At 35.5% G+C, this 24,082-nt stretch overlaps 1 protein-coding gene, 2 long non-coding RNA genes and 1 pseudogene across 4 annotated transcripts; 1 reads left to right on the top strand and 3 right to left on the bottom strand.

Moving 5' to 3' along the window:
• Window positions 1–4,862: 4,862 nt before the first annotated feature.
• LOC115982438 lies at window positions 4,863–18,884 on the bottom strand (annotated as a pseudogene).
• LOC115982439 lies at window positions 7,768–9,652 on the top strand. Of its 2 annotated transcripts, XR_004089619.1 has the most exons (4): window positions 7,768–8,229; window positions 8,305–8,402; window positions 8,804–8,855; window positions 9,107–9,652. It is a non-coding gene; the product is annotated as an uncharacterized LOC115982439 (long non-coding RNA). The 2 variants fall into 2 exon arrangements; XR_004089618.1 differs by having other exon boundaries at window positions 7,774–8,402.
• On the bottom strand, window positions 10,097–12,409 carry LOC115982440. Its single transcript, XR_004089620.1, has 3 exons — window positions 11,676–12,409; window positions 11,415–11,501; window positions 10,097–10,647 (listed from the first exon to the last, which is right to left on the bottom strand). It is a non-coding gene; the product is annotated as an uncharacterized LOC115982440 (long non-coding RNA).
• A 1,776-nt stretch (window positions 18,885–20,660) lies between the features above and the next one.
• Window positions 20,661–23,850, bottom strand: LOC115979010 (GDSL esterase/lipase At5g14450-like). Its single transcript, XM_031100948.1, has 5 exons — window positions 23,218–23,850; window positions 22,215–22,424; window positions 21,958–22,130; window positions 21,387–21,657; window positions 20,661–21,227 (listed from the first exon to the last, which is right to left on the bottom strand). Exons 1-5 carry the CDS (start codon window positions 23,540–23,542, stop codon window positions 20,974–20,976), a joined length of 1,233 nt encoding a protein of 410 aa, XP_030956808.1. The 5' UTR covers window positions 23,543–23,850; the 3' UTR covers window positions 20,661–20,973.
• Between the last annotated feature and the right edge of the window lie 232 nt (window positions 23,851–24,082).

Genomic DNA, 24,082 nt, shown 5'->3' with positions numbered 1-24,082 from the left:
AGTTACTCCTTCTCGTCCTAGAGGTGCGTCATCTAGTGGTGTTCCCCCTCCTCCCTCTTCTACAGGTACAACTGCTGCTGAGACATCAGGTGCTGCTGCTGATACTTATGTTCCTCCATCGACTGCTTCGGATGATTCAATCATTCGTCTCACGTTGGATCATGTCTTGACCGATTAGGCGGCTCAAGGACAGATTTTGGTAGACATACTCGATGAGATTCGTGCCTTGCGTGCGAAGTTGGCGCAGTTTAGACCACCTCCCTTTTGATGATGGATATCTTGTTTACCCTTTGGCATTCCGTCACAAAAAGGGGTAGTACTTTGTAGAGAGTTTTTTGCTTTCAGGGGGAGTTTTATTTGTTTTTGGTTGGAGCTTATGGAGTTTAGATTGTATCTAGGTGCTTCACTTTATACTTAACATTTTTAGCTCTTACCTTGTTTTTTATGAGATATTCATGTTAGGGGAAGTTTTATGTTTTGTTGGTTTTTTATATGTTTTTTGTTTCAAACTGCTTATTGATTTATATTTATGTGTTGTTTGAAATCAAGAAGTTATTTGTTTACTTGTATTGTTTCCACACATGCGGTTATGCATTTTGTTTAGTGTTTCAGGAAATATACAGGTTGATTCAATTGAGCTGCTGTCTACACTTGCAACTGATGGATAGTAGTTAGGATTGAATTTGTTTTATGAGCATTATTTTGTAAAGGGCTTTTTATTTTGTAAACTTTGAGCTTCTAGTTGTGTTTTGTCACGGATTGCCAAAGGGGGAGTTTGTTAGGTTCTAAAGTTTAGGATTTTATGTATTTAGAACTCTAATTTGTATTGTTGGCAAACCATGATCAAAACAATGTGTTTAGAAGTGTTTAAGTCTAGCTCAAAGTTGTGCGTCTTTGTAAAGTTGGAATAGAGTTAAAGCAGGAAAGGATTGTGCCTTTCGGCCTGGCTCGATTGGTCAAAAGACAGGCTCGATCGATCGAAGCTCTGGCAGAATGTTTTTCTGTAGATTCGTCCAACTCAGCCCTAAGTTTTTTAAAACGTTTTTAGGGTTTCTTATTTGTCCTAAGTATAAAAGGCAAACCCTAGCTACATTTTAGTGTTACTCATATTTGCGATTTGTGTAAATCTCTTGTGAGATCTAGAGGAGCTTTCTTTTACACAAACTTAGGGTTTTCAAGGAGAAGATTTATCTACGCCTTGATGATCAATTCAATTGCTGCCATTGAAGCTTAAAGAAAACATAAGCGGGTGTACTTGTAGCTGGTGGTAAATCCAAGAAAGAAGGAGTTCATGGATTCGGAGCTTGCACGTGGTCGTATCAGTAAGTTCTACTGGTTGGTAGCAATAAGAAGTCGAGCGTGGGAGCTTGTAAGTCTTATTGTATGAACTTCGATTCTTTCAAGATAGTGGATTCAAGTTTACCTTGAGGATAACTAGGTCAAATCCTCCCCAGGTTTTTACTGGTTTGGTTTCCTGGGTGATCATGTCTTGTGTTATTTATTTTCCGCTGCTTTACATGATTTGATCTTTTATATTGTGATAACCTAGACTTGTTTAATTGGACTAAGTAACAATTTGGCTAATTACCTAGGTTTAATCAATTGTTTAAGGGGTCTAAAAACCATCAAAATTAATTTCATATGAACTTATTGACAAACTTTTACAATCCATTTTTTTTTTATTACAATCCAATTTCAAGTCTATATAAATATATTTTCAGACCAGTATAAGTATAAAAATATAATATTACATATAGTTTAATCAAGCTATCATATTTACGAGCTTGTTCATGAATACATTATTATATTTCAGCTTAGTTCGTTTAATAATCGAGCTTAAACTTAAGGTTTGAACTTGGCTTGTTTTCTAAACAAATGAACATAAACAAAACTTTTCTCAAGTCGAGCTTGGACTATTTATAAATAGTATGTTTTATTTACAGCCCTATATACACGACCCTATATCGAAAGGATGTCCCCTCCTTTCCTGTCTTGTCAACGTTATATCTATACTACTAGTTAAGGGTTTTCCCTCTTTGGCATTCTCAATTTTGATACTTAAAATACCCTCAAGTTTCCCAGTTTGTAAAACTTAAATAACAGTTGCACTTTGCACATTACTCCCTCATGTCTTTTTTTTATTTTTTTATTTATTTTTTTTTCCATACTTCTATACTACTATTTAAGGGGTTTCCCCTATTTGGGATCCTTAAATTTGATGCCCAAAATACTCTCAAATTTACTAGTTTGTAAAACCTAAATAATACGGTTAGATATGTAAAATTACTATTTTTAAAACTCCTAAATTTTAGCTAAATTTAAAATTTCAGCCTTTTCTAACCAGATTTCTACCACCTCAACAATTCTTTCTCACATTAGTGTTTTTATTTATTATTTATTATCTATACTACTATTTAAGGGGCTTCTCTTATTTGGTATCCTCAATTTTGATGCTCAAAATACTCTCAAATTTACCAATTTGTAAAGTCTAAATAATATGGTTATATATATATATATATATATATATGTAAAAATGTTAGTTTAAAAACTCCTAAATTTTAGCTAAATTTATATAAATAAATAAAAAACAGTTTGCACTTTGCATGTTACTCCCTCACGTCTCTTTGCTTCTTCTTTTTTCCCACAATCTCTTTTTCTAATGCAAAGGGAGAAAGCTGCTCCTAAATTTCTCCCTCAAGTTTTTTTTTTTTTTTTTTTCTTCAAATTGGGTTCATAATACCCCTACACCCTGGGGTTAAGTAGGAGTAAAATTTGGTAAAAATACTTTTTTAACAACCACGTAAAACACTATTTACAAAATAGGACCACACTCATTGGTTTTCAAACTCAGTTTGTTTCTTCCTCAATTCTCCCAATTCTCTCAATTATGTGTTAATCTTCTTTCCACCATTATCATCATCTTTTATATTTGCTCTTGCTTAATGGTATGTGTATGTCAATGTATATTGCTCTTTCTATTTTGGTTATTTTATTTTATTTTATATTTAAAAATAAATAAATCGAAAGCATTCTAATACTTTTTGATCACAGCCATGACAACTTGTCTATTGATGAGATTTTCGTAGTTGGTTTATGTTGAATTTGGTACGTTACTACTTTGCCTTTTCTTCATTGTTTCTAAAAGCTTAGTATTACGTTTGTTTTTCTTTGCTGCAAAGAGGGAACCTGCGGATGTTTGCTTTTATTTTTATGAGTTGCTTTTCTGTATTTGCATTGCTGTATTTTTTTATAATTAGTTTCCTTATTTTGTTATCATTATCCTTTCCATATCATTATCTTATCTAATCTTTAAAAAAAAAAAAGTTCTGGTTTGTTTGATGAGTAATTAATTAAAGTAGTGAATATTTTAAATAATGAATTGTGAAAGCAAGTTAAAGGGCATGTAGTGGTAGACAGTATACACTGACAGAGAGATAGAAATACAATTCATTATGATTGGTTTGATTAGTAATAAATTGTGAAATAATCTAAATAAGTAATTATTTTTTTTACTCCAAGTATTACATAGTCTAAAATTTCCATGAATAAACCGTTAATTCAACCTCATTTTATGTATGGTTTGGTTTCAGTATTCTTTGTGATAAGAATTGTGTTTATGAATTTTATAGTCTTTGAATGTATTCTAAGTGGTGCTCTCTCTTCCTTCTATTCTTTTTCTTTTTGAAGTTTGTTGTTTTTCTTATATTTAAACCTTACTACTATTTTTTGTCTTTTTTAAGGGTGACATATTAACAATTTTGTTTGATTGCATAGTAGGCACATTAGATGAATTCAAGTTAAAGTCTTTACCAAAATTATTGTACGATTCAAGGCTCACATAAAGTGATAGTCAATCTATCAAGTGGTTGTTAAAGACCATTTTTTTGTAAATATCCTACCAATGCCTATATTTATTAGTGTAACACTACATTTTCAATTAATTGAAATTGTTAAATTTTGGCTTCATTTTTCTCAATCTCATCTCTTTTATATGAAATTTAATATTGTCCTTTGTTGTACCTTTCACAACAATTTTTTTAAAAAGAAAATACATTTTTTAAATTGGTGATTTAATAGTAGATGTTAATGTTGAGAGCCTTTCTTAGTATATATATATATATATATATATTTGGGGGGGGGGGGGGGGGGGTGGGACTTTTTAAAGCATCCTAAACTTTAGTTATGGATGTATGCTATCTGCCTATCTTTTAGAATTAAATATAACTACATATCTACCATTTTATATAAAAAAAAAATTAAATAAATAAAAAAGTTGACAATGTAAGTTTTTAGCATTTTAAACTTTAGTTTTGGTTGTGTACTAAGTGGTTACCATTAAATATAACCTCATAACTACCATTTTTTTTAAAAAATTAACCAAAAAAAAAAGTTGACAACGTGACAACCTTTAGCATCTAAAAATTTTGTTCCCAAATTATAATAAATGTAAATTATTAACTTTTATCCTTAAAAATGAAAAGCTTCTGAGCGCATGCTATTCAAAAAATAGGAAAGCCTCTAAGCACATGCTACTCATTTTTTTTTTAGGACTCTCTGACTTCCCTAGAAATTTTTGTGTGTAAAATATGCAGAAACTTCAAATTATGATGAATAAAAATTAATCTTTACAAAAAAAATTTAAGAGGTTTTGCGTGTGTGCTCAAAGGCTAGTACAAAATAAAATGGCTAAGAAAGAGGTTTCTTTGATTCTAAAAAAATCACAAGCATGCTTAGAGACTAGGACAATATAAAATGGCTAGGAAAGAGGTTTCTTTGATCCCACCCAAAAAAAAAAAAAAAAAGGAGAGGTTTTTATTTTTTTATTTTTTTAATTTAAGAAAAAGAGAACTAGAGAATGTTTATTAGTGGTCCATTCTTTGACAAGCAATATCCAATGAAATAGGCGGGTCCGTAAATGAGCCACTAGCTATTTGGTTGAATACCCATTTGTTGCGGCCTCCGTGAAATGAGTCCCATCCCAATTAACCCGAACCGATAGGTCTTTGCATTTATTTGAAATCACAATATCTTTGCCACCTACTGTCTTCTTCGACCCACAGTAGTTCTTCAGGTTGTAATTATATTTCCCACCATGGCCACAACATACAATAAAAGGCTTCTCGAATCCTTCAAATTCAACAAGAAGAAAAAAAATTCATATGAAAAAATTTCTCTCCAAAATATAGATTTTCAAGGTTTAGAGGAAAAATTCCTTAAACTCATTACATTACGATTAATAAAAAAGGATGTAATGTTTCTACCGTAAACTATTACATAATATTTTTTTTAAACTATTTATATGACAATTTTTTACTAATTCTTCCATAAAAATAAAAATATCTTATTGGTTGTAATTTAGATCTGTAACTAATATCATTTTTTTACTCATCAATAACTACTTAATACATCAATTGTTTATAAAATAAAATCTTGTAAAAATAGTTTATGCTTTTAATATTTTTCTTGATAAAATTATCTACGTATATTTTTAATCACATTACCTATTTAATGAATTATATGACTTGTAAAAAAATCTTGATGAATTGTATGATTTATTTAAATGATAAACATAAGTGATTTTACGAATTTCCATTAGCCCAGAAAGTTATTTATCAAATCAAATCAAATCCACTAGTGTAAAAAGGATGTACCATATTTTTTGAGTAGATATCAACGATTCAACATAGGTGATTCAGATCCTTCCTGAGTTGGGCTAGGGCTTCTTTTAATTTGAGATTCAAATATTGGGCCGCCTCATTGAATGGGCTGGCGCAGCCATATTTATCCATTTGGCCCGCTGTAATAAGAAATCGGTCCAAAAAATATGGAAGGCAGCCCAATGAGCCGGCGTTGTGTACGTACCCAAAATATTCTTCCACCTTCACCATATATTTTCTGCATGTAACTTGTAAGTCATTCTCACACTTGAAGAAAAAAAAAAAAAAAAAAAATTTTTGAAGTGATTGTTGTGAATTTGTAATACCTTAATGATATCTAAGAATTGGCCCATTACATCAGGAACATATGCCTTAATTTGTTCAGTGGTCAAGTTGGTTTTTTTTTTTTTTTTTTTTTTTGTAACCAGCAGTAAGATCATTTTGGCCAATGTCAAATGTGTACAGGGCTTGAGAAAAATAATCCTCCTTGGGTAAAAATTTCTCAAAGACCCCTCCCTCTTGTGCCAGAATTTTATTGAAACAACATTCACATTTCATTTTCAACACCAATATGATAATCAAAGTTTTTGCACAAAAATGATACATCCAAGAAAAGAAACATAACCACCGCACACTCTTGGTGTGGTAATTACTTTATAAGTATAAGTGTTTATGGGGTGTAGGGAACAAAGGCCAGGGATCAAGTATTTAGGATAGAGCTTCAAGCATATATACACTTAGATTAAGTTAGAGTAGAATTTCTATATTGTATCAAAAAAGAGAAGAAACATGGGAGTCACCTTGTTTTCTCAATATTTGGGATCTTCTATGAAAATCTGAGAATTGGGCAACCTGCATGTCTAATGAAATGGGACTATTTCCACCCAATGTAATTGGTATATCCAGAGGTCCGATTGATGATGCAACATTTGCAAAATTGGCTCTGTGGCTAAAGTTTGAACCCATAGAGTCTAAAAAAGCACTAAGATATGGTAACCCAAAGTTTTTCGCTGAATATCAACAAAGAGTTTTTCTTGTACAATTAGAACTAGCTACGAACCTCAATTTTTCAGGTTAGTTTCTCATGGTTAGATTAGCTGTCCCTGGGGTTCCAGAGAAGCTTACTTTACATAGTAGAATAGCCGTTCCTTGAGTGAGGATTTCGTTGTACCTCAAGTAACTATTGTCACCTGTAGGTCTCTTGAGTCTTTTCTTCTCTTCTTCGCTGTAGTCTACTAGGGATACACGAGTGTTAGTGAGAAAATAGAGATGGACAACCTGGCTGAACATTGGCAGAACCTCTCATTGAATGAAAGAGAGGATGTAAACCTAGAACTATCTGAGGATAAGTCATCGAATGAATTTATTATGGCTGCAAAATTCCTAACAAAAAGGGCATTAAGTGTTGAGGCAGTCATCAAAACATTCAATCCTCTGTGGCGATCAAAGAAGGGTTTTGCGGTGAGAAGAGCAGGGGGCCACATTTTGCTGTTTGTGTTCGATAATAGAGAGGAAGTGGACAAAATCCTTAGCAGCAAGCCTTGGAGTTTCGATAAATATCTCGTGGTGCTGCAGTGGTATGACAGGGAAGTTCCCATTAGGACTTTAAAGTTCGACACGATACCGGTGTGGATTCAAGTACACGATATCCCGGTGAGATTTTTGAACCACAAGGTTGCTGAAGAGTTATGTGAGGTTGCAGGCTCGGTGTGCAAGGAAGAAGACATTAACGAAATGGATGGTGGAAGTTTTATGAGAGTGAGAGTCTTATAGACATCAATAAACCTCTCTGCAGAGGGAGGCGCTTCTCTTCTCCTCAGGGGGAGCAAGGTTGGGTTTCTTTCAAGTATGAAAGATTACCCAACCTTTGTTATTGGTGTGGGAGCTTGAGCCATGTGGATAAAGATTGTGAGTTATGGATAGATAGTGAAGGTTAGTTGAAGAAAGAAGAGCAAGCGTATGGGTTCTGGATCTGTGCTCCTCCATTTGTTAAGGGAAGAAGTCCGGTGATCAAAGTGCCAGGTTTTTATAAGGCGAGGAAAAAGGAAAAGCAACGGATGAGTAGAGAAGAGCCAATTCCAAGGTCGGTGATGGTTCTGGGGAAACGGATCCTCTCCATTTCCTTTGAAATGGAGAGGCCTCCAGTACACGGTCAGGATTTTTCTGAAAATGATCCACGCTCAAAAACTGGACACGTCATAAACTTAACCCACATAAACTTAACCCAAACCACATGAACTTAACCCAAGGTTAGATCAGCCTATTCTTTTCTCTCACCAACCCATCTGAAATTTCAAAGTTCAAACTCTCATCTCCAACTCTCATCTCCGAGGATTTTCTCTCATCTCCAACCCAAGGCCTTGCGCAATCTTTTTGAGAGTTGAGGCACAGAGTAACACAGAGATTTTGGAAAGAGAAAAGAGAAGAAAAAAATGAATACCCCTCACGGCACCGATCCAAGCAGAGATTTTGTCGTATCATCCGATCCAAGCAGGAAGCATTGACGGCACTGATATTCTCCCTCACGACAACGCCATTTACAGAGCCCACCTCTGCGCCTCTGCTGGACTCTGTATATATACCCCTCTCTCTCTCCTCCAATTCTCACAATTCCAATTCTACCCATCACTTTTCGCTCTTTTTGCAGATGACCCCTTTGGCGATCGCAAGGTCATCGGAGACCCTTACTGCACCGTCTTTGTCGGCCGCCTCTCTCGCCACACCTCCGAAGACACTCTTCGCGAGGTCTCTTCTCTTTTCAACCCTCTCACACTCTCTTTTTGGTTGCCGAGATAGCTTAAAGGAAAATAAAAAATAAAAAATTTAATAACTGAATTTGAATTTTTTTTGGTGTACTTAGGCGCTGAAGTGTCAATATCATTTCAATTTCATGTTTGTTTGGTTGCTGAGAAAATTTAATGCTCGTATAGAAATTTTAGTTTCTTTTCCTTTGGTTCCGTATATAGTCCGTATCAACTTTCCAAATTCAATTTATTTTCTTTTGCTTCCGTATTATTACTTTACTGATATGTCTAATTTTTCATTATATATATATATATATATATTTATATATATATATTAAAAAAATTATGTTCTTTTAATGAATTGTTATTTGTTAATGGAAAATATGGTTATTGGTGTTTTAGGCTATGAGCGAGTATGGGCGGGTGAAGAACTTGCACTTGGTCAGGCATATTGGTAATGATTTCATACGTCACTTTCTTAACTGTTGATTTCTGTTATCTATTTTGCAGTTGTCTTAACTTTCTTATTGTAGGTATTGCTGTTTGAGAATTTGGATTGAAATTCGCTTAATTGATGCAAATTATAATTTCTTGGGGTTTTTGATTTTTTTTTTTTTTTTGAATTGGGATTAGATTTTTGGACAGGTTCTGTTATTGGTTTCTTTGTAATTTTGAAGGATTGAGATTTGTTAATATTGCTTGTAGGTTTCATTGATCCTAATCATCAGTAATTTGGAAGGACCTTTGGAGCTATGATACATCCCAAAGCTTTGATACCAAAGCATCATACATTCATACCAAGAGATGGGGCAAGTTGGATGGAATGTATAATTAGCTATTTCTGAAAGCTGGAGTCATGTGATGGTAAAGGGCGACTCAAAAATTTGCTTCGACTCAATTGCGGGCAAGTACCAGTCCGTGGATTGGTCCATTTCTACTTTGACTGATAATATTCGTAGTTTAGCTGTGTTGTTTGCTGTTTGCTCGTTTAGCTGGATCAATAGGAGTTGTAATGGCGCAGCTCATGCTGCTGCCAAGTTAGCTTTAGGTTCTTCCTCTCCTTTTTGTTGTAATAATGGCAATCTTCCGGCTGCTTTGCAGTCAGCTTGTAAGGTTGATTGCCCCTCTCTTGTTTTTCCTGTTTTGGTTTAATACTACTATAGCTGATTATCAAAAAAGAAGCAAGAGGTAGAATTCTTGTTAGGGCTCTTGTTCTAATAGTCTTGTAATCAAAGTGTACATTTCAATAAAGTTTTGTTCATTATTAGCTTTATTTATTATTGGATCAAACTCGTGCATCAATTCATGACCATATAGGCAACATCAAAATTGTTCAATTTGAAGCATTACAAGAAATTAGAAATAAAAAGGCGCACAATCAATTACATTGCGTTACACACTCAAACCAATGTAACTAAATTTTGTTACATTTTTCTTGGTTTGTATTCTAAATCCTTGTTAAAGTTTTTGTAAATGAACAATGAAACTACCTAGTATCAAAATAGAAAATACATTTAAAGTTTCAGTTATACTGAAAATAATTAGCCTATTGACAACAAGATATGGTTTCAATACATCATGGAGTGCTTGTAACAGGTTCTATGTTATGACTGGGTTTAATTTCTAACTGAATGGATAGTTATTTGGTCGTATTCAAGATGACCGGTCTCCTGAATAAGAGAATAGAGAAGGAAATTGGGATAATAATTCTCTGCTGCTTTATTAATTGCATTCTACGTTAAATACAAGTCTTAGGAATCCAAATAACAATAGATACTCCTATGAATATTCAGAATACTAACAGATAATCCAAAAGGGACTCAACTTCCTAGAAACTCAAATACAAGTACCAAATCAGGTATAACTTTATCTAAATAACATAATTCAAATATGAATGCAACAGCAACTCCTTAGTAATCCAAATATGAATTTCAAATGCAATAGCTATCCACCCACGGCAATAGCTATCCACAATGCCAAGTCTTCCACGTAATCTTCTCCCTTTCAGCAGTGCACTTCTTTCTTTAGACATCACATTCTACTTTGAAAAAATTCAGTTACAAGTTACAACCAAAGGCCATCTTTGATAGAGCTACTATTTTCCTGGCAGAGTACCAACACTTCATATTCTTAGCAATTTTTATGTCAAGCTTTTCTTTATGTAGCACTGTCATGTAATGTGTCTTAGCTGCTATGCTCTTTTCTGAATGTGTCTTAGATCATGGAATGCTTCAAAACATTTTATCCTGTTAACAACAAGAGACATATAGCTATTAATCCATCTAAAAGCTTTGGCCACAATAAATGGGGAAAATTCATAAAACAAACTCTTGTTCATAAGCTCAATTGTGCCTAAATTTAAATGCAATTTCTGCTTTATTGTATAGATCAGTACCATATTTGTATAACTTAGAAATGCCCAATTAGAATTAGAGTTCATAAATCAGTAACATATCTGTATAACATTGAAATGCCCAAGAATTAAAGTTCATCTAGAAATATTTGAAGATTTATTAAAAGAAAAAACACATCACCAAATTTTCAAACATTCTTTTGAACCAAAAACCCAGAATATTTGAGGGAGGCCTTAACATATAAAAATCTAAATTGACTACTTAAAATTTGGGCTAAACTTGTTAAGTATGATTGGTAACAATTCAAGCAAGCAAAGATTTTCCCCTCAAGTTAGCCTATCAAGAGCCACAGTTTATACCTTTAAAATGAACTACAACACGCAAAATACCCATCTGCAATTTAGGAAAATAACAGGTACCTAAGAAAAATTAGGACAAAAAGAGAAATTTCATAATGATTTTTTTAGCATAGACCAAGCAACACAATTACTTTACTGATGTCAAAGACAATAGCACATTTGGCTGTACCCAAAAACCTCCATTGTTTTATGCAAAAGGAAACTTAGCCACTAATAAAAACTGAAACAAAATGGGGGTTTCGGTCATATCTAAAAAGCAAATAAAAAGAGAATAGACAATAGAGAGAAAAAGAAGGGTACCAGCGGCCACCAATGGTGTAAACACCGTCTATATGCACCGCCGCCGGCAGTAGTGTGGTTACAAGATGAAGCTCGGCCAAGAACAATCTGTATCCAATTACACAAATTCCACATTATTTTTTTCCCATGTACAACAGGGAATTCAATTTCTTTATCAAAAGAAAACGAAATCCTAATACAATACTACAAATTAAAAGATCTTTTTTTTTGTTGAGAAAATTAAAAGAAGGAAAAATCAAAGAGGGAGACAGAGAACTTTACCAGAACCACGGTCGGAATTGGTGGAGCGGAACACAGCGGCTGCTAGCGGTAGCCATGGAGATTGAGCATCAACTTCTCTCTTTCCCGATTTTCCCCAAACCCAAACCCTAACCTTCTCTGATTTGGGTCTGAACCAAATCGGCAAGGCTGGCTCACCGCAACCACCACCTCCGATGGTGGCTTCTTCTCTCCTTCGACCAAAATCTCTTTCTCTGTCTCTCAATCTCATTTCCCTTCATAGATCAAACCTGAAAGATCATCAACTTCTCTCTTTCCCCATTTTCTCCAAACCCAAACCCTAACCTTCTCCGATTTGGGTCTGAAAAGCATCAATGTCTCTCTTTACACCCAATTCTCTCCAAACCCCAACCCTTACTCTCTCTCTGATCTGGGTCTAAAAAGGATGCGTGTATGGGTGTCGGGATCTCTGGTGAGCTAAGGTTTTTTCTTTGTTTTTGCTGATGGGTTTGAGTTGAGTATGCTAGAAATGGAGGTTGAGAGAGTTTGAACTTCGAAATTTGAGAGAGAGAGTTTGAACGGCTGGTGAGAGTTAAGAGTTTAACTTGAGTTTTTTTTTGCCCGGTTGAGTTAAACCCCAGTTAAGTGCGTTGAACTCTAGTTAAGTGTGGTGTTAAAATTTTAAATGACGTGTCCAGTTTTTGAGCGTGGATCATTTTGGACGAAATCCTGACCGTGTACTGGAGCCTCTCCATTTCAAAGGAAATGGAGAGGATCCGTTTCCTGGTTCTGGGATCACAACAGGTGTCAGTGGTGGTGCAAACTCGGAACGAGGAAAGAGTGGTTGTTCAGGAAGAGTAGTATGACAGTGACGTAGGGGCTGGTACCGAGGCTACGTTTACATTGGAGACAGTAGGAAAAAGCCGAGATTTGGGGGATGGGTTTGAGGAGCGCATTGAGGAAATTGACAAGGGATTAAAGCTATTTGATAGGAGTGAAAGCTTAAATCTGGGTAATGAGGACCGTATGTTGGGGGATGAGACCAGCTTTGAACACGCAACAAAAAGTTTGGCTTTTGGTAAGAATGGACAGCCAGAGAAAGTGACAACTCAAGGGGTTCAGCTTGGGCCAGAAGGTGAGCTTTTATCTAATATTCTCAATACATTGGAGTCTGATGTGACTATTATAGAGTTTGAACCAAAAGGTGAGCTTTTATCTAACAATGTTAATACAAGCAATGCATTTATCAATGAACCTCTTGTGTACTCGGTGGAACTAATTAATGGTTTGGCAGACTTGGGAGGTCATGCCCATGCAGAATGTAGAGTGTAGTGTTGATAATGCAATAAACAACGTGGGGTTGCCTAGTCCTTTACCTTCCAATACAAAAACTCTACCATTATCAGATATAACTAACCGGGCTACTATACAACCTCGAAATGGCCTAAAGAAAAAATGGTCAAAATTGGAGCAAGAGGTTGATGAAAATAATGTTAGTACTGATATGGAAGTGCAAGGTAGTAGGAGATCGGAGTTGGAGCTCTCGAAGCAACTTGTTCAAAAGAAAAAGAGAGTAAGTGTAGTTGGAGGATTTTACAATGAAAATGCTCAGGTGGATGCTGGTCGCCAGCACCACCTGTTACAATGAGTTGCCTGAGTTGGAACTGTCATGGGCTTGGGAACCCACAGACAGAAGGCGAACTTGTTGATTTAGTCAATAAAAAAGATCCCAAAATGATTTTCTTGATGGAGACAAAGGTTGATAAAGAGGTCATTGAAAGAATTTGTCGGAGATTGCAGTATTCTAATTCTTTTGTTGTTCCCCGGATCTCTAGGGGGGTGGTTTAGCCTTGTTGTGGAAATAAGGTATTCAAGTTATTGTGATGAATTTTTCAGAGAGATATATTGATACAGTAATTGATCATGGAATGAATGATGCCTGGCGTTTCACAGGTTTCTATGGAGACCCTGATACTGCCAACCGGGAAAATTCCTGGTCATTACTTAGGGACCTTAGCTCCCGGTTTTCCATCCCTTGGGTTTTTTTGGGGGATTTTAATGAAACCATTAGAGTAGAGGAGAAACAAGGATGGCTGGATCGGCCAGAGAGGCAGATGCAGGGGTTTAGAGATGAAATAGATTTTTGTGGGTTTAAAGATCTCGGCTTTAATGGCTTTCCATTCACTTGGTGCAACAGGAGACCAGGTGACCAAAATGTGTGGGTTAGGCTAGACTGAGGGTTAGCTACGGTGGAGTGGATGCTTCGATTCACCACATGTTGTATTCATCATTTGGATGCCTTCCATTCCAACCATAAACCTATTTTGCTTATCTTTGATTCCGAGCAAAAAAGGTTTTACTGCAAGGGAAGGCCTTTTCGTTTTGAGGCTATGTGGCTCAAGGATAATTCATGTGAAGAAGTGGTCAAAAATTTGTGGCAAGAGGTGAGTGATCCATCTCCGGTTTGCATGGTCACCAAACAAATAATTAACTATCAAGATAATCTCAGAATTTGGAACTGAGATACCTTCGGTCATGTCTGGTTGTCCTTTGCAAAGAAATTAAAAGAATTAAAAGGGGCCGAAGAGAGGGGTTTTTATAGGTCAGATCCAGCTCACGTTCATCAGCTTCGAGCAAATATTCAAGCTCTTATGTCCAAGGAAGAAACTATGTGGAAACAACGATCTCATGTTGAATGGTTAAAGGAGGGTGACCAAAATACTAGGTACTTCCATTGCCGAGCAAATCAGAGGAATAAACACAGTTACATTTTGGGTTTTGAGGATGAGGTTGGGGACTGGATTGAAGATGAAGGAAGAATGGGGGAAATGGTTGTGGAGTATTTTGCCAATATCTTCACTACTTCAAACCCATTGGGTTTTGATGAGGTTCTTGAGGGTATGCTTCCCACAGTGACTAAGGATATGAATTCTGAATTAAATCGACCCTTTTTGGCAGAGGAAGTTCAAAGAGCGCTTCACCAAATGGCTCCCCTCACAGCACCTGGTCTTGATGGTATGTCTCCCATTTTTTATAAATCTTTTTGGCATATTGTTGGTAATGATGTTATTATGGCTATTCTATTAACTTTAAATACAGGTGTTGTCCTCGAATCCATTAACACCACCTTCATTGCACTTATCCCAAAAATTCTAGAACTAAAAAAGGTCTCTGATTGTAGGCCTATCAGCCTTTGTAATGTGATTTACAAACTTATTGCTAAAGTGTTGGTTAACGAGTTAAAGATGATGTTACCTTTTGTGGTTTCTGACACACAAAGTGCCTTTTTGTTGGGTCGCCTTATTACTGACAACATATTGGTGGCCTTTGAAACATTGCATTACCTTAAACGGAAAACTCAAGGCAAACTGGGGTTTATGGCTCTGAAGCTTGACATGAGCAAAGCTTATGACATAGTAGAATGATCTTTTTTGGAAAAAGCTATGTTACATCTGGGTTTCTTGGAGAGATTTGTGAAAATGATCATGTCTTGTGTTACATCGGTCTTATACTCTGTGCTTTTAAATGGGGAGTCGACAGGTAATATTAAACCTAGCAGGGGTTTACGTTAGGGAGACCCTCTCTCGCCATATCTGTTCCTTATATGTGCCATGGGGCTTCAAGGGTTATTGTACAAAGCTGAATTTGAAGGTCACCTCAGGGGAGTATCAATTTGTAGAAATGGGCCTCGGGTCTCCCACCTGTTCTTTGTTGATGACAATGTATTGTTCTGTCGGGCTATAGAAGCGGAGTGCTAGATAATCCCTAGATGTGCTATCAATCTACGAGAAAGGTTCTGGCCAAAAAATTAACAGGGATAAGACTTGCATCTTCTTTAGCTCCAACACTGAGGCTGAGCTTCAAACCCGTATCCAACAGGTCTTGGCTGTACCTACAATTAGGCAATATGAGAAATATTTGGGCATGCTCGCTTTTGTAGGTAGGGCAAAAAAACAAAGTTTCATCTATATCAAGAAGCGAGTGTGGAAAAAATTACAGGGTTGGAAGGAGAAGCTTTATCACAAGCTGGTAGGGAAGTCCTTATTAATTCAGTGATTCAAGCTATTCCCACCTATTCTATGAGTTGCTTCAAACTTCCTAAAGGTTTGATCAAGGATATTGAGGCTATGATACAAAAGTTTTGGTGGGGTTACAGTGGGGATTCGAGAAAGGTCCATTGGGTGAAGTGGGAAAAGCTTTGTGAGGCAAAAGAAGTAGGGGGCATGGGTTTCAAGGAGATTGAAAAATTTAATGAGGCTCTCTTAGCCAAGCAAGTTTGGTGCTTGCTAAACAATCAAGATTCTCTCTGCTATAAGGTTTTCAAAGCTAGATTTTTTCCAAATTGTTCTATTCTTGAAGCCAAAGAAGTGAAGGGTGGTTCCTATGCATGGAAAAGTATTCTAGGTACAAGGGAGGTGGTGAAACAAGGGCTGATTTGGCACATTGGCGATGGAGCCAATGTAAGTATCAAAGAAGACAAGTGGCTACCGGATCCTTGCTATAGAAAGGTTAGCTCCCCTCTGCCTTCTATTCCACCTGAAGCAAAGGTTAGCTCACTTATTGACCATAACTTAGGAACATGGAAAAAGGAGGATATCAAACAATTGTTTTTGCCTCAAGAGGCGGATGCAATTATAAGCATTCCATTGAGCTTGAGAATGCCCACTGACTAGCTGGTGTGGTCTAAAACTCCTTTGGGGAATTTCTCTTCCCGAAGTGCTTAAAGGTTGTTGGCTTCCAATGCTTCAGCCACCAACCTAAGTAGCTCTAATCCAATCCCCTAGAGATCCTTTTGGAGAGGAATTTGGATGCTACATGTCCCTCACAAGGTGAAGCATTTCGCATGGCAGGCCTGCAACAACTTTTTGCCAACCATGGATAATCTGTTCCGATGACGTATAGTTCCCTCTGACTTATGCAGCCAATGTAAAGCCCAACTTGAAGATATCTTGCATGTGGTGTGGGGCTGTGTGGAGGTTGAAGGTGTATGGAGGAACCTCAATTGGGTTCGGGACCTAGCTCATCCCCCTCTTGGGGACTTCACTAACTTTATTTCAAGGTTCTTGCAGGTTGTTGATGAGCACAGGGCTGAGTACTTCATCATTATGGTGTGGATGCTATGGAATAGGCGTAATTTAGTTCGTCTCAATCGCCCTGCATAGACTCTAGAGTACATCACAAGAGTGGCTGGCAATTTTCTTCAGGATTTCCTTAAAGCGTAGGAGCCCGTGCAAGTGTCAAGACAAGCTGCCACCGTCTACCATTGGTGTCCACCTCCCCATGCCAGATTCAAAGCCAACTTTGATAGTGCGATCTTCCAAAGTAGCAACGAGGCAGGTATTGGAGTGGTGATCCGTGATCACAAAAGTGAAATCATTGACTCCCTATCTTTGTGTATCCCCCTCCCTCCAACGGCAGCTGAAGTCGAAGCACTCGCATGTCGTCGAGCTGTTCTGTTTGCAAAGGAACTGTGTCTTCATGAGGTACTTTTTGAGGGTGATTCGTAGATTGTTATCAACGCCCTTGCAGATGGTAGAGCTGAACAATCCATTTATGGTCATATTATTGGTGACATCCTTCATGAGGCAGCCCAGTTAAGTTTTTCAGAGTTTGTGTATGTTAATCGCAATTGCAATATAGTTGCTGATGCAATGGCAAAAAAGGCCAAAACAGGTTTAGAATTTCAAGTTTGGTTAGAGGACATCCCAGAGGAGTTTGTTCCTTTGGTTCTTGCTGACATTTCTTGAGTTTTTATTTTCAATCTAGCCTAGGTTGGTGGTTTCCAGTCTGGTTTCTCAAAAAAAAAAGAAAAAGAACTAGCATGCTACACTTAGTAGTCCTCCAAATCAAGCATAATTTTGACTTCCCTCTTAATTTCCTAACCAAAAAAGAAAGAAGAAAATGGAAATACCAATAGGTTTTTTTTTGGTTGGGAGGAGTAAAGTTAATAACAAACTAGCCTCGTCACACGTGTTTCGCATGTGCAATGAGACTTTTTTATTTTTTATTTTTTGAATTTACATGTTTTACTTACGGCTTTTTTTTTAAAGAATAAGTTGTATTAGTACTTGATTACTAATATGAGAGACAAATATGGAGGTGGAAAAAAAAAAGCAGTTTAGGGATAAAAAAAAAAATGGTACTTTTGTGGAAAAAAAATTTTATTTTTTATATTTTTTCAAAAAGAAGAAGTTGTATTAATACTTAACAACTAACGTAAGAGAGAAATATAAAAATGGGAGAAAAACTGTTTATTTATTTATTTTTAATTTAGCTAAAAATTAGGAGTTTTTAAATTACTAATTTTACATATCTAACCCTATGATTTAAGCCTTAGAAACGGATGAATTTGATGGTATTTTGGGTATCTAAATTGAGGATTCCAAACAGGGGAAGCCCCTTAAATAGTTTCTTAATTCATTTCTTGAAGTTGAATGATAGAAATTATGAGATTACAATCTTATATCATGTATTTTCTACCCATATAGATATGCAAACACTAATGTATTTGACTATTTTCTATATATATATTTTTTTGAGAAAAGACTATTTTCTATATAATATTAAAGAAAAAATTTAGTTACAAAATTAGTTGTAGCCTAGAGTTACAACCTTCGTCAATATTTTTTTTTTTATTGTAGGTGAATTTTGACAAATCCATCATTGTATTACATCTTCTTCTTATATCCACCATGTTTGCAAAATTTCTAGAAAATTAAAGTTCAATAGCTATGTTATTAATAAATTGTTTAAATTGCAAGTTTTTATGTTTTAAAATTATACATAAAATATAAGCTTATAAATCAAATAATATTCGATTAACACAAAATTTGACATATGCATTAAGTACGTAACGTAAAGAACATGCATTTCAACAATTATATTTTCAAAATATGTAGCCTTAAGCTACAACCAATTTTGTAATTAAACTTTATCCTAATATTAATGGATACATGCTTCCACAAAATTATTAAAAAAAAAAAAAATCAGAACATTAAGAAAGAGAAATGGATTTACCTATGAAATCAATTACAAGGTGCCCATCACAAATCCGTCCGGATGGGGTGTGAAAATATGTTTCTCCATTAGGCGGTGGAACTTGTCCGAATAATGCTGAGTAACCACCGGTGTCTGCATTTGAGGCACAAAAGTTGAATATAACAGGAAAATTTTGGTTGAGATGGTAGGATTTGGTATTAATGCCAATGAAATTATCAGGCCAAAGATAGCATATAAGGTATGAGACTCCATGTCCATAAGAGACACAAAGAGATCAACTTTTTTTTTTTTTGACTCAAAGAGATCAAGCATAGAGACAAAGAAAATATGGTATGACTAATGTCTGTTTGTCTCCATCTAAAAAAACATGCCATTGACCTGTTCCAATGATGGTTTTAAAAATCGTACACTACAAAATTTGCTTTTGTTCTCGGTTCTTAGTTTTTCTCTATTTTTATTGGTTTGAGGGTTTTTACTAGACCGAATTAGTACCCGATTCCAAGTTTAACTAGTTGAACCTACTAGTCGATCTAATTTTTAAAAATATGGTTCCTATTATTATAATTTGGTCTTTATTTAGCGAAAAGAATATCTACTTTTGTAAAAATTACTGACAATTAATTAATCTGTTCCTATGTAGACCTTTTTCCTATGTATATCTTATCTAAGTCTATATAATTTTATATAAATAAAAGTTAGCTTTTAGAAGCTGTTATACCAATTGGATATCCTACCTGATTGCCAGGTGAACTAGTGGTAATTTTGTGGCTGATGCTTTAGCTAAAAAAGCTAAGGACATTGTAGGATGTCAGGTCTGGTTGGATGAGCTCCCTAAATACATTGCTCCTCCGGCCGAATTTGATGTTCATTAGTTTCTATTTTTTAATATATTCCCAGACTCTCTGGCTGGTTTCTCAAAAAAAAAAAAAAAAAAAAAATTATTCTCATGAAATTTTATTTTTAATTCTTTGTTTATATCATCTTTTGTTTTTAACTGTTTGTTCTTATCAGATTTTGCTTTGACAGTTTGGTTAAGGCTATGAAAAAAAATTTGTCAACCACTCTTTTTAGTTGTTTTTTTGATGAACCACTTTTTTTTTCTTTACTAATTTATTCTCATCAAATTTTAGTAGTTATCCTTAAGAGTTTACTGTCATTATTATTATTATTTTTACTCCTATTTTAAGCTAAAAGATAGCTGTCAGAATTCTTAACAAGGCAGGTACACGTGCTTTTGTTTGGTATTAATTTGCTACGTTGATGAGGGGCTAAAAGTTATCACCATTTATAGTTTGTAAGACACAAAACAAAATTATAGGTAACAATTTGTGATGTTCGTGGAGAGAGACACAGAGAATTGTTGATGGTTTTTAATTTTCCCAACAGTTAAGTTGATAAGTTATTATTGATTTTCATGAGCCTCACACTATTTTATTTTTTATCATTACCAACTCGCCATTTCATATGGTCATCTCCATGGTAACTCAGTCCCTTTCATATTCAACCTCATCATGCAATTTCCATCAAAAAAGAAAAAGAAAAAAGGAAAGCTTCATTATGCATAAGACAATCATGGACATGGTGATCTTCATAGTACTGGCCACAACATACCCAAGATGATTAACAAAACCTGCAATTTTTCAACACCAACAAAAGAGAGATTTGAACAAGCCAAAAGATAGAAGCACAAAACTGAAATTATCACTCCATTACTTTGAATCATAGGGATGAAGAGCAGAATTTAACTTACCATACTACTTTGCTTCACTAATAAGTGTGTACTCTGGTTAATATATGTCAGTGATTTGTAACCTGACAATACTTCATAGTTGCACTAAGCAAAAATCAGCAGTCTGAAGACCAACTTGGACAATAGGAGATCGCCATCCTTAATGCTGTATTGGGCAGCTTTCCCTGTACAATATATGCAGAGATCTCAACATGGACACAAACAGATGGACTGTTTTTGCTCTTTTTCTACCATAGATTCCAAGACTGAGTCACTGATTAAAGTTTATTTTTGACCCTAATGCTTCTAAAAGTCCCATTTATAGGATGCATTATCAAAAATAAACTTCATGTCTACAGTTTCCATGAGAAGCCACACAAAATTTTTGCTAGTCCCAACTTCAAGTGATAATAACACTCATACAACATTGATCTGCTTCTTTTGTAACTTTTCTGTGCAAATTTGTGAAATGTCTGTACAAAATGAAATTCGAAGTTCTATTTCATGGGAAGGAAAATGAATTATTAACAGAAACATAACCGCATCTCTGATAGAACTTAAACTTTTCCATTGCATGGTTGCAAGATATCCATTGGAGCTTAAGGCTTGTGATCATGAATGACCAAGCTTGTGACAAGCTCCAGTAATCGGGATCGGAGGGTTGGAAAGGTTGCCGTTAAGAATTTGGTTGGCTATCCATTTATTTGCAGCATGAGAATAATGTACGCCATCCCAACTGATGTACTCTGAAGGATTGCTGCATGAAGCCCCTATGATTTCAGTCCCATTCACCATTGCCTTCCTTCCACAGTCAACATTGTAATCTCCAAGATGCCCACAACAGTATCCATGTGGATTAGCAAAACCTGCATAACCCCAACGCCCAAAACTGAAACTTTAATTTATACAGAATTAAAATGAAAGTGAAGTGCACAAATGTGATCAATCATATCAGCAACGACTAAATTCTTTCAGTCTTTCATGTAGTCATAATGATACTCATGATGATCATATGTGAAGCTTACCAAGCTTCTTTGCTTCAGAAATTAAAGTGTATTTAGCCGAGAAAATGTCAACATAAGTAAGTATTGCATCTGGAAGTTGCGCTCCCAGTTGGGTCACCCTCTCTTGAAGCTGCCTGTTAAATTCCTTGGCGACCTCATTGTGGGACTTCACACAACCACTTTGGTCCATATTTTCTGGCTTTGGAGGATAATATATTACAGCAAAAGGCAAGCAGCCAATAGGACCTGTATTATGTATCCAAAATGATCTTGCTCCTAATTGGTATAGTTTCTGAAATAGTAAATGACAACAATGTTTATAAGGTTTAATCTGCACAAGTAATTTTGGTTACAAAATTGAATACGTTGAATCCCAGAGAAGGACTGTAGATTAGAGGAAGAAGTTCAAAATCAATATGGTCAACTTAAGTCTTCATAGCATGCTCCATACAGGTTGCAACGTGCATTTGGCCATAACATACCCAAGATGATTTAAAAGCAGATAAATAGTGCCGACTTTGTAGGATACTACTTGGTCCCTTACTAAAATATAAGTTGTTAAGAAGCTATACAGAACATATATTTTTGTTACCTTGACTGCCTCAGCAGATTGATTGATAATATTTGGTGTTGATGCCAGCACTTGTTTCTCTGTCATCGACACGAACCCACCATGAAGATCATTCTGTCCAATATCCAATGTGTATAGTGCCTTGGAAAAGTCCACTGGTCTGGGGAAACTGCTTTCGATATATGAGCTTCTACCTGACAATGAGAAACTACTAATGCTTTCAATCAATCAAAAGCACAAAAATTTTCTGACTTCTCCACAACAAATACACATCTAACCTTCCTTGTATAGCTCAATGGTGCGTGCTTTGAATTGTTCAAATTGAAAAAGCTGTATGTCAAGAGAGAAGGGGCTAAAACCCATCTCAAATATTTTGGCATCAACTGGCTGAATAGTAGACCCCGCTGTAGCAAAATTTGCCCCATATCGAAAATTTGTCCCAATAGAATCTAGATACCCGCTCAAGTATGGCAATCCCAGCTTCTCAGCTGCAAAAATAGGTACATATGGATAAAATGAGAGAGAGAGAGAGGGATCCATAGGATTTATTGTTGTGACTAGTCACAGATTTACTCTTAAAAGTTGGAATCTTTTATCACCAAAAACACCAAATAATTAGCTTTGTGGCTTACATTGGCCTAAGAATTTTGCATGAAGCTTGACATCCAATGCTAACTACCTTACCTAATTCTATTGAAAACAGGGTCATTTTACAACAGTATCCTATCTTAACCTGTTATATCATACTAACTATTAAATACGTGGGTTTTAGTTAATTCATGTACTAAAATCTATGTTGCTGAATAAGGGACTTAAGTTCAAATCTCACCTACACCAAAATCAAATGGTGTCTTGGCTTGATGATAAAGAAAAATCATCATGGAACAAACATCATAAGTTCAAATCTATCATATCTATATTAAACAAAATGCTGACAATTGGATGTAAGTTACATTACCCAAAAAAAAAAAAAAAGTGTACCGCATAATTCTCATGAAAAACAAGCAGAAACGATGCTTTTAACCCGTCAAAAAAATTAGTAAAAATGAATGTCCATCGGATCCATCAGAAGGAGGAGAAGATGCAGAGAACATACAATGTTTGACATATCATTTACAAACCAAATCAAAAATTTTAGTATGTTCTCTGCACAAACAAATTCCCCAAGTAAAATCATCAAATGGGTATTTGTCCAACACATTCCTCCTCACATAAACTACCAAATTTTCTTAGTGATTCCAAAGGAAATAGAAAAAAAAGGGGGAAAGTGAGAACAGTCACCTATAAAATCAATGACAAGTTGTCCATCGCAGAACCTCCCCGAAGGTTTACCAAAGAAGGTGTCACCGTTAGGAGAGGGAAGCCGATCATACGCTGCTGATTTGCCTCCAGTATCAGAGTTCGAATCCCCAAAGTTGAATATTGCTGGAAAGTTACAATGACCTGAATGATTATTCAGTTCAATTTGATTAAGAGTTTTAGAGCGTCCCATTGCCATGAAAATTGAGAACCCAACAACCAGAAAAACCAAGAAAGCCACTGCTTCCACACTCCTTAGTGCCATAGCTATAGGACCCCTCCATCTCCTTCCGAGGTTAACGTCCATTGAAATTTCTGCTACAAGTTGTCTTAGACCTTTTGTCAAACAGGTGGTGGTGTTTCTGTTTCATCAGCCGCAGTTGAATTTATTGGTAGTTGGTAGGCACTAACTATTACGATGAGTGATCAACTAATATATATAAAAAATAAAAAATAAACACTAACTGACAAGTTAAACCCCTCGAATTGTACATTCTACGCTTCATAACTCTCAAAAGTAATTTAATAACCTAATGCAGACCAGCTATTTAGCTTTAGACCTCGGCAATGATAAAATTAAGGATAATTTTTTTTTACACCCATTAATTGAAACCAAATTTTCAATTAAAAAAAAAAAAAAAGCGTGTAAACAGAGTGTGTGTAACGGTTTTTATCCTAAAATTAAATGCTAGTTCTAATTGGTTTAATTGTTAAAGTTTCTTGTCTTAGAACAAAAGATTTTATCATGAAATGGGAAATTAATAAAGAGCTGTGGGTTGTCATTGTGAATTAAAAAACTAAATTGTTGGTTGAAGTGATAAACTCACACACTACTTCATCAATTTGC

The sequence above is a fragment of the Quercus lobata genome, chromosome 3, assembly GCF_001633185.2.
Source record: "Quercus lobata isolate SW786 chromosome 3, ValleyOak3.0 Primary Assembly, whole genome shotgun sequence".
NCBI lineage: Eukaryota > Viridiplantae > Streptophyta > Magnoliopsida > Fagales > Fagaceae > Quercus > Quercus lobata.
Note: the sequence above shows the minus strand (reverse complement) of the source record. Positions and strands in the feature narration are given on the sequence as shown.

Coding starts and splice junctions, on each gene's coding strand:
- LOC115979010 (XM_031100948.1), bottom strand. CDS start 23,542: ATGGACGTTAACCTCGGAAGGAGATGGAGGGGTCCTATAGCTATGGCA. Junction 22,131..22,214: donor CATTGAGCTATACAAGGAAG/GTTAGATGTGTA, acceptor TCTCATTGTCAG/GTAGAAGCTCATATATCGAA. Junction 21,658..21,957: donor AATCTGCTGAGGCAGTCAAG/GTAACAAAAATA, acceptor TTACTATTTCAG/AAACTATACCAATTAGGAGC.